We start from the raw sequence: 10,537 nt of genomic DNA, 5'->3' as shown, positions 1-10,537 counted from the left end.
TATACACTCAGCGGGCAATGCCCGTCAGGCATTGCCCGCTCGTGTGGACGGGACCTAAAGGTGCCTACCCATGTCTGGTGTCGAAAACTATCCGCTATAATATATATACATACATCCGTCACCACAGGGCAATGATGGTACATATTTTCTTCCTGCGTCCACTGAATCATTCCATCAGAGGACGTCCTTGACAATTGTTCTGGCAACAGTCAAACGTTCCTGTCCAACTCAGGGAAGAATCTTTGTGGGGAAAATAATAATTACGAAACTCCTCTACTATGATCGGTCTTCCTAAAGGTAAATATAATCGACTGGTGGTTGCAATATCAAATTACAAAGTGCACGATCGTACTGAAGGAGTTGAACATTACTGGGTAAACTGACTATCGCACTACCAATTTGTCTGGCGTAGGGTGATGGTAGGGTCATTTTGGACTTCAGCCTTGCTACCTATAGACAATTTTGGTCACCTTACGAGAGCTTTCTCGAACTGAAGAGGTTATCACTTGTACAGTATAGCCTTCATAAGTCTGCTTACTACTTCAGCTGAATTTTCTCCTATAATGAATAACATTGATGTATGGTTGCAATAACACAATATATATAAGGTCAGTTTGATTAACTTAGTTCGCTTGGCTATCGTAGTTTGGAGTTGTTTGGCGTGTGGTGATGGCTAGTAGCTGTTTTAATGAGTTTCCACCTGTTGTTTAAACGACCTGTCGGGATTCAAGTGTGCGTGTTACAACCTAAACAGACTGGGGATGAATCGCTGGTTTACGAGTCTTCTTTAATGAGTTTACCTGCCGACTAGGTCACTCTTGGGAGCTGATGTGTCTTTGCTAAACAGAGTCGGTAATGGCCTGCTGGTTTAAGATTATCGTAGTAAGGACATGGAAACATACGAGTGCATTATTTAAACAGAGGACAAAATGTACGGCGGCCTTTCATTTCAGGTCATTTACGGAACAGCTGTCACTACTTTCAAGGGTTAGCCAGCACATTACGTTTGACTGGACAAGGGAATAAAGTAATAAAGTAGTAAACACTGTCTCCTTCACGCTCCCTCCTCCCCCTTGGCATAAAACTTTAGCCCCGTCCTCCCTGCCTATATTTTCCGCCTGTGTCGTGACGTCGTTTGATCTCCCAGAGGCAATTTCGGCCACCTTCTGTGCCAGGTGTCGCAGCCCGCCCCTCAACACCCAACCAATTTCTCGGCGAGGACGCTAAGGAGTAAAGGATTCGAACTTGAGACTTGTTGAGCGTCGGATCTAGTGGGGTTCAGTGTATGGTGCGCAATTATCTCTCAACCAGTTCAGGATGTGGGAAATCTTAAATTTTTCTTTGGAGGCGTTCAGGAAGACGATTTTATTCACCTGTGGGAATTTCTGGCAGTCGGACAGTAAAAGAATACTGTGATTAATGCTTTTACTGCTGTGGATCCACTTAGTTATTTCATTTAGATTAACACCACCACCACTACCACCACCACCATCACCACTACCACCACCATCACCACCACCACCACCATCATCAGCTGAGACAGTCCATTCTAGGTCGGAGGTCTCTCTCATCTTCTCCAATTGCCAGTTTGTTACTTTGTTCCATCCAGTTCCAGCAAATATACGAATCCAGTCCCGCCATTTTGCCTCTCTACCTCTCTATCTCTTCCTCTCACTCCATCTATGGTTTGCCATTCAGTTACTTAGACTCACCATCTGGTATGCTGTTCTACAAAGGACGTGACCTACACACATCCATTTATACTTTTTGACTCTCGTGACTAAATCCTCTTACTTTTCTCTGTCATTATCTAGGAAGCTCTCTTATCTATCCATGTGACGCCTGATATTGTCCTTCCCACACCCTCCTTACTCTGGATAGGAAGGATAGTGAGGGGTGTTTATAGCATCTAGTAACTCCGTCGCTTGAATATATTGGTCCTACCACGCTGATAAAACACAGGACGAAAACACACGATAAAAACCGTGACAGACACAAAACTTAATACTGTACACAAAACATACCACACACACACACACACACACACACACACACACACACACACACACATTCTCTCTCTCTCTCTCTCTCTCTCTCTTATTGCCATTTCATATCTCTTTTCTTTCTTTACGCTCCAGCTCTCTCGCCTCGGGCCAACCCATTTCATTCTCTCTCTCTCTCTCTCTCTCTCTCTCTCTCTCTCTTTCACCATTTACATTTTCTTATGCCACTTTCCCAGTGTCTTCATTTGCTTTCCATCTTCTTACTCCTAATCCTCTCTCTCTCTCTCTCTCTCTCTCTCTCTCTCTCTCTCTCACCAGCACCCCATTCCACCTTCTAGAAGCTCTCTCTCACTCGATCTACCTCCATTTCTTTCCTGGTCTTCGTCCCCCCTCCCTCCCCTCCAACCAACCTATATTTTTCCTGTCTCCTTTCACCTTGTCTTTTTCTTTCGCCTCTCTCTCTCTCTCTCTCTCTCTCTCTCTCTCTCTCTCTCTCCCAGCCCTCCCCGCCTTTCTCACGCCATTTAGCAATATTCTGCTCCTCTTCCGAACCAAAATGGAACCACGGAGCGAGGGTGCGGTTCCACATGCCTTCGTGTTTTTTTTAGTTGTGTGTGTGTGTGTGTGTGTGTGTGTGTGTGTGTGTGTGTGTGTGTGTGTGTGTGTGTGTGTGTGTGTGTGTGTAATTCTCTCACCTGTTTTATTTTGCTTGGGAAATACGTCTCCTAGTAAAAGGGTTAACAATAATCGTTAATTCGTTCACCACCAATTTTTTTTTTTTTTAACTTAATGAAATCTTCTATTGGTGAAACGAATAAAATCAAGATAATTTAATATTTGACGTAAATTGTTGGGTGGTAGCTAGAAACAAGAATATACCGCAATGAAGTTAAATCATCTATCATACATTTCACGCAGATATTGTCAAGACGGTTTTATTCAGCTCACAGACGACTTATGAACCACTTATTTACCCATTCACTAAAAGAATTCCCATAACCTGAATAAAATCGACTGTTGGTTGCAAAGAAAAAAAAATGCATATAATACGAAATCCTATACTCGTGTCACTCTAACTTGACCTAAAAGTGCCATCTCTCTCTCTCTCTCTCTCTTGAATGCCGTGTGTAACAGTAGATTGACGCAGGAACATTATACTAGTCACGAAGAGGTGCTGTGAGAAGGATGTTGAGTAGTAGTATCTGTGCTATTGAGCTACGCGGAATAAGCTGCAACAGGACGAAAATCTGGGCCAAGTTAAGGTGAAAAGAGTACTGTGAAGAGGATAACAAGCTTTACGTGAAATAAACTAGTAAAGACGTGTGGGTGAGCCTCCTAAGACCACGAGGATATGGCCTCTGAGGGTCCTCCTAACAGCTCTGTCGGATTATTGGTTAGGTCAGCAGAGGAGACCATGGAGGGGGTGAAAGAGGGGAGACAGAGGGGGCGTTAAAGAGGGAGACAGAGGGGGAGGGAGATAGTGGGGAGAAGGGAACGGAGAAAGGGAGGAGGAGAAGGTGGGGGGAAAAGGCAAGCGAGAGAGACAGAAGAATGGAAGAAAAGGCAGAGAAAGAGAGGGTAGAGGGTGAGAGGGAGATGAGATAAAGAGGGGTGGAAGGGGTAGGCGAAGGTAAGAGAAAGAGAAAGAGGAGAAAAAGAGAATGGAGAGGTAAAGAGAGGACAAAGGGTGACGGGGGAAAGGGAAAGAGTGAGGTAAGTGAGGGAGAGGGAAAGTAGAAGGGTGACGTGGACGACAGGAATGGAAAGGACTGAAGGAGGCAATAAAGACAATAAAATGAATAAGAGAGAAATGGAGAAAGTGGATACAGAGAAGGGAAAAGGATAAGAAGGGAATGAGAGACAGGAATGAAAGTGTAGACAGAAGGACAGGGAGAGGAAGAATGATGAGAGCTGAAGGCCGGACAGAGAAAGGAAAAGGGAGAGGAAAAGAGGTAGAGTAAGGGAAGAAACGGGGGTTTTCCGTACACGTTCCAGTGGCGAAGCTTTGGAGGTAGTGAGGTAGGATGTCTGAATGTGCTCAATTGTATTCGCACTACACTCTTTTAAATTAAGTATGTCCTGGTGTAGCAAGGTGAGAGAATCTTAATTCAGTCTTCCGCTTTGTTTCATTTTATTTGGAAGAGATAGATTTGTAAGCTCTCAGCTTTGAGTTCTATCATCTTCAAATAAGAACTAGTTACCTAGTTACTTACTGTGTAGCCACAATAAGGAAGCTTCGCCATGGGCACATTTTACTTTTATCTCAATTACTGGCTAAGCGTATGCTTAATTGTAATCATATTCCTTTCAGATAATAAGAGAGACCACAGCTATATTTCTGTAAAGTTACAGCATTACAGCTTTTGTGGTTTTCTCTAAAACGTGTTACAAAATAAAACAACGAGCAGATTGGAATTCGGTACTTTCCACTAGGCTTAATAGCTAAATATTCAACCAAAATTCTCAGAAAACTTTCTTATCATAGGATTTTCAACCAAATTGCAGGATCTCGATTAGTTTCTGAAATATTTCAACTTCGAATAAGCAGTTTTTGCACCAGAAATGAGTACATGACCTTCAAGAATAGGTAAAGGTCATATTTGGCACAAATACTTGGGTTACCCTAGGGCACCTTCCTGTATAATATCAAGATCTAAGAATGAAAAGTGCAACGAAAAATAATAACAACAACAACAACAACAACAATAATAATAATAATAATAATAATAATAAAAATTTCACTCTCATCTTAATGTCAGGACCAACTGCCTAGCCCCGGGCTCCTACGCTCCTCGTGGGGCAACGTAGGGTTAGCTGATGGATGGATGGATGGATGGATAATAATAATAATAATAATAATAATAATAATAATAATAATAATAATAATCACCATCTTCATCACCCAGACCTCTTTCCCCACCTAAGCACTGACAAAAACACTAATATTACCGGTAATTCCCACCGACGACATGCACAAACTCTGACACATACAAACATAACCAATAAAATAATTCAAATTTCACATGTACTCTTTCCAAAATACACACTCTTTCTCATTCATACATCGACCGCATGGGAAAAGGCCACTTTTGACCGTCACTCTCTCTTAAAGGAGAGCTTTATATGTAACTAATACATAAAAAAAAGGCGAAGGAGAAGGAAGAAGAACATGGTGAGGGGAAAGGGAGAGAAAGACGCAGAAAGGTGAGAGAAACGAGGAGGAAGAGAGGAAGAGCGAGAATGAGGGCAAGGAGAGGGGAGGGGAGGGAAAAGAGAACACAGGAAAAAGAAAGAATAAATGAAGGGAAACGGAGACTGGAGGAAGTGACACGGAAGGGAAGGGAAAGGAAGTGAGAGAGAGAGAGAGAGAGAGAGAGAGAGAGAGAGAACAGGTAAAATAATATGCAAAAAAGGTTAATTAACTGACGTGGTAATAGTTTTCGTTGTGTTGGATCCACCTGGGTATTATATTCACGCAGAGAAATTATAACACTAAACATCTTCCAATACTAACTTCAGTAACGCCTTCTGTAGTCCTGGTACAAAGAGGAATTTTATACAGGCCAACAGAAGAAGGTTTTGTTCAAGTGAGAGAAGTTCCAGAAGTGAGTTGCTTAAAAAGGAAAAAAAAAAAAAAACTGAACAGCCATCAATATGTTACTGGTACACCTGGGAGTTCCATTTAGGCTAACACTATTTTATTTTGATGAAAGAAATTATGGCAAAGTTCTAAGCTCCCACATCCTTTTCCCATTTTTCTTGTTCATGGTCTTCTCTTCTTTTTTTCAGGCGTATTTTCCCTCCCCATACGCAAGGATGGGAGGGGGAGGAAAGAAGGGCAGAGGGAGAGAGAAGAAAGGGAAGAGGTAGGAGAAAAAATGGGTGAGGAAGATAAGGAAGGGAAAGAACAAGAGAGGAAAAGAGAGGGAGGAAAGGGAGCAGAGAGATAAGGGTAGAAAAAAGGCGGGAGAATAGGAGAGGAGGGTTGACGTAAGGAAACGGAAGCTAGAAGTGAAGAGGAAGTCGAGGGGATGGAAGGAAGAGGCTGAGAGGAGGAGGAGGAGGTGAGAGTGAGAGAGATGAGGAAAGAGAGAGGAGGGTTTGGAGGAAAGAGGGACGGAAGAATATTTTTTAAAGGACTGCGAGAAAAAATGGAAGATAAGTTGAAGAGGGGAAAGACGGTGAGAAATAATGCTGAGAAAGAGACGCTGGGGATTAGGAGGGAAGGGAGAGGGGGGGATGAATTATTGGGGATGGAGAGGAGGGGATGGGGAAGGAGAAGAGGGGATGAGGAAAGAGAGGATAGGATAGGAGGGAGCAAGGATGAGTGAAGGAGGGGAAGGGGTGAAGAATTACGTCATGTCAGATCAGGTTAAGGAGAGGCAGATCGAGGCAGATGAAGCTAAGGAGGCATATCACAAAGACAGGTATGGTCAGGAAGGGTCAGGTTAAGGATGGAACTCAGGTCGGGTCAGATCTAGTTAAGGAGTCAGAGAAGGTCACTCGTCTCGGATATATAAAGGAAATAAAGAGTCCAAGCTTTGCACCGTATTGGCCCTTTAAATACCCTTTAGACAACTTGAATTCGATACCCGGCTGAGGTAAGTGAGACTATTAGGAGAGAGAGAGAGAGAGAGAACGTGTGTGTGTGTGTGTGTGTGTGTGTGTGTGTGTGTGAAAATGTGTGTAAGGTTCCGAGTATAAACAGGTGTAGCAGTGTACAGAAAACCTTGGCATAATACACAGGGGAAGGACACCTCATTTCCGCTCCTCCATTCACAAAAACACAAGACAGATGGCAACGTGTATGGACGCTACGTGCTGGCCATGTTACACCGTTCTTCTTCTTCTTCCTCTTCATCTTCCTCCTCCTCTTCTTCTTCTTCCTCTTCTTTTCGCTTTCCTTAGGAACGTAAAGCGTAGCACTATTTGGGGTTTGCTACTGCACCACCTTGCCTGTGATAATCCGTAGCTTGTGACTGACTAACCAGGCAGCTCCTAAATATGCTCCCGCATCTAAAAATGATATCGAGTGTAATATGGCATCCAAGAGGAAGTAAAAATATACGCAGAAGATAAGAGGAGGTGGTGGATTACCAAACAGATAGACAGTTAGATAGATATAGCCTGACAAAGGCAGACAGATAGGTAGACAGATTAGATAGATCAGAGATGTAGAACAAGTATACGTTCGTGCGTTCTAGTATGTATATGTTGAAAGATCTGACATAGAAAACAAGTTCTGTATAAATACTGTCTCTGTGTGAATGTTTAAGTTGGAAACCCTGAGTCACATGTGCATGTGCTATAAATATTTAATTTTGAACAGGTCTTAACCCACTTGTTTCTGGTGTCCCCAGTATAGGATGGAACTGAACATTTTCAAAAGTTAATAGGCCTAAAGGGGGGAAACCCTGGGTAGGGGCCTATGAGCTTCGCGACTATGAGCCAATACGCAGAGGGCGGTACACAGCACAAACCCTCACACAGGAACCCTGGACACCAATGGGTTAACGTGTGTTACATGCTTAAAACAGTGGCGTAGTTATGGGGGTGTTCTGGGGTGCTCGATGACCCCAGTCAGAACAGTAGCGTAGTTATGGGGGCTCAATGACCCCAATCAGAACAGTGGCATAGTGTTGAGGGTACCCTGGGGGGCTCGATGACCCCAATCAAAATAGTGGCGTTGTTATGGGGGTGCCCTGGGGGGGCTCGATGACCCCCATCAGAACCTTGGACCCTCACATGAAATTCGGGATTACCTAATGAGTAAAGACTGCAGCACTAGGCGCCGCCAAGCCCTGTCTTGGCCCCACCTGAACACTCTTCTTTAACAGGTAGAGGCTTTTCTTAAGGGACAAGGCTGATTCACAGCCGTTAGTGACCGCCAGCGCCCCCATAAGGTCCTTCATGGTCAGAGGTCTCAGGTGGTCACACTCTTCCCATACGTAACCCTCCAGCCTGCTGACGCTGGCGTTCCGGCACACCTCCTGAAGGTCACTGCCGCTCAGACCTGTGGTTTGTTGAGCAAGACTGCCCAAGTCAACGTCAGGAGCAAGGCGAGTTCCTCGGAGGTGGATCTCGAGGATCTGCCATCGCTCCGTAAGGCTGGGCTTGGTGACCTCGAACTGAACAGGCAGGCAACGCAGGATGGCGGGGTCGATGGCGTCGAGGCGGTTGGTAGCGGCCAGGACCAGTCCCCGCGTGTCCGCCTCTGTCAACAGCCCATCCCACTGCGAAGGAAGACGGCTTTGAGGGCGGACGCGGGGCTGTTGTCCCTCTCGCTGCGGATGCTGAGGAAAGAATCCACCTCGTCCAGGAAGATGACGCAAGGCTGCAGCTTCCGCGCCAGGGAGAACACGGCCGTGGCGTGCCGCTCCGTCTCGCCATTAAATTGGTGTTTGACGGCACCGATGTCCACACACAGGAAGTTGGCCCGCACTTCCGCGGCCACAGCCTTGGCCAGCATGGTCTTGCCACAGCCAGGAGGGCCATGTAACAGAATCCCTTTAGGGGACACCAGCAGGGGGTCCAGGTCATCGGGGTTCTGGTGCAGGTTCTCCAGGGGGTACACCTCCAGCTGCAGTACCTGCTGTACCACCTTGCACCCTCCCACGTCCGACCACTTCACTCCGACCTTCTCCGCCGGTACCAGGAAGGGCAGGAGGGCGCGTTCGTAGGCGTTCAGGGGCACGAACTCTTGGCCATCGTCCCTGGCCCACACCTGCCCGTTCTCCACCTTCACGCCCTCCATTTGGGGGGGAGGCAGAGGGCCGTCCTCCTCATCATCCTTGAGGTGGCAGATGTCATGGCGGCCTGTACCGTCGTGCACATGGTCAAAAAGCTACTGCCGGTGACCGCCAACCCGCAACGCACACCCGAGCCCAGCACGCACACGATATTTTACTTCAAGAGGATTTTTTATTTCGTTTGCTGTAAGTATTTTGTGTCATGGTACCGCGGTGGCGATAGTGTTGCAAGGGCGTCATGTGAAACAGGGATGGTAGGTTGTGAAGCATATGCCCAGAGTCGAGCACATAAAAAAAATATCATCATCATCATCATCATCGCCCCTCCTTCCACCTAGGAGTAGGAGTGGCCTACATCTACTTGTCAGTCTATCAACTAATCAGTTTACTTATCTATCCATTTATCTGTCATGTCCATTACCGGACAAGGAACTCAAATCCTCCAATTAGCCTTTCTATGCAAACTAGCTAACTTAGTAAACACATAATTGAATAAATATAGGCTAAACATACACAAAAACTCCCAGCATGTCACAGTAATTATTGTTTAGATGGCAGCCGTTCCGCTGCTCAGAGAAAAGAAAAACAAACAAACAGAAAAAGGAGTTAAAAAATGACGAATATTTTGCAAAAGGCAGACCGAAAAAGACCTGGGACGAGGCTACAGAGTGTGACTTCAGGAATAGGGCACTGAATAGGAAGGCTTCCACAGATCGAGCAGAGTGGAAAGCCGTCACTAGGTGAGCCAGGCTGACGCATGCTTGCATTTTGGAGCATTTAATAACGATACGAAACGATACGATACACACAAGTTTTAACAGAATCCCTCCCGTTCCCAAATTCATAACAGACATCTTTTGGAGTGTAAGCATTTTTCTCCTTGCTTTATTTTCCTTTACAATTCTCGGAAATTAATCGGGACGGGGTGTATTGTTTTTACGGTCGTCGCCGAACACGGACGACAGGACAGGGTAATCTGGATTCTGTTCTCTCGTTTCACCATAACAATCTCTCCCCTCAGGCGTGAACACCCTCTTTGTTTTCCGTAAATGTGCCCGTTCCCGAGACTGGCTTAAAAAGTGTTCAGAATTAGGGAGTGTATTCAGAGAGTGTAGTGTGTGTGTGTGTGTGTGTGTGTGTGTGTGTGTGTGTGTGTGTGTGTGTGTGTGTGAGAGAGAGAGAGAGAGAGAGAGAGAGAGAGAGAGAGAGAAATTGAGCACGTCTGTCTGTTTTCCGTAATGAAGAGCAAAAAATCAGACTGCAGATGAATTACACAAATTATTCATAGGGACAGCCAGACCTAATCAACTCCCGCAAACAATTAACGGAGCCTGGTGCTCTCTCTCTCTCTCTCTCTCTCTCTCTCTCTCTCTCACACACACACACACACACACACACACACACACACGCACACACACACAAAATCATCATCATCATCATCATCACATTCACCGTTATCATCATCACTATCATTCTCTCTATCTCTCTCTCTTTCTTTCTCTCTCTCTCTCTCTCTCTCTCTCTCATTATTACCAAAAATCCTGCCCTCCCACAACCTGAGTTATGAAAATTGGTGTTATTAATACAGCCTTCATCAACCCGCCAGCCCCCTCAGGGTCCGGCCAAGCAATATAGTGTTCTTATCTTAACTGTTTGTCTTGGGGCCTTCACACACACACACACACACACACACACACACACACACACACACACACACACACACACACACACTTAACCTCTTTAGCACAAGAACGCAATCTGTGTACTTTTACTCATCTTACAAAA

At 45.3% G+C, this 10,537-nt stretch overlaps 1 protein-coding gene across 1 annotated transcript; it reads right to left on the bottom strand.

The window, feature by feature from the left end:
* Positions 1–7,444: 7,444 nt before the first annotated feature.
* LOC145400980 (uncharacterized) lies at positions 7,445–8,757 on the bottom strand. Its single transcript, XM_080273340.1, has 3 exons — positions 8,314–8,757; positions 7,820–8,236; positions 7,445–7,498 (listed from the first exon to the last, which is right to left on the bottom strand). Exons 1-3 carry the CDS (start codon positions 8,755–8,757, stop codon positions 7,445–7,447), a joined length of 915 nt encoding a protein of 304 aa, XP_080129466.1.
* Positions 8,758–10,537: the final 1,780 nt, after the last annotated feature.

The sequence above is a fragment of the Coenobita brevimanus genome, chromosome 54 (genome assembly GCF_032717465.1).
Source record: "Coenobita brevimanus isolate Jiangsu-jjx chromosome 54, ASM3271746v2, whole genome shotgun sequence".
NCBI lineage: Eukaryota > Metazoa > Arthropoda > Malacostraca > Decapoda > Coenobitidae > Coenobita > Coenobita brevimanus.
The sequence above is the reverse complement of the archived record's forward strand: the minus strand, read 5'-3'. Positions and strand labels throughout refer to the sequence as shown.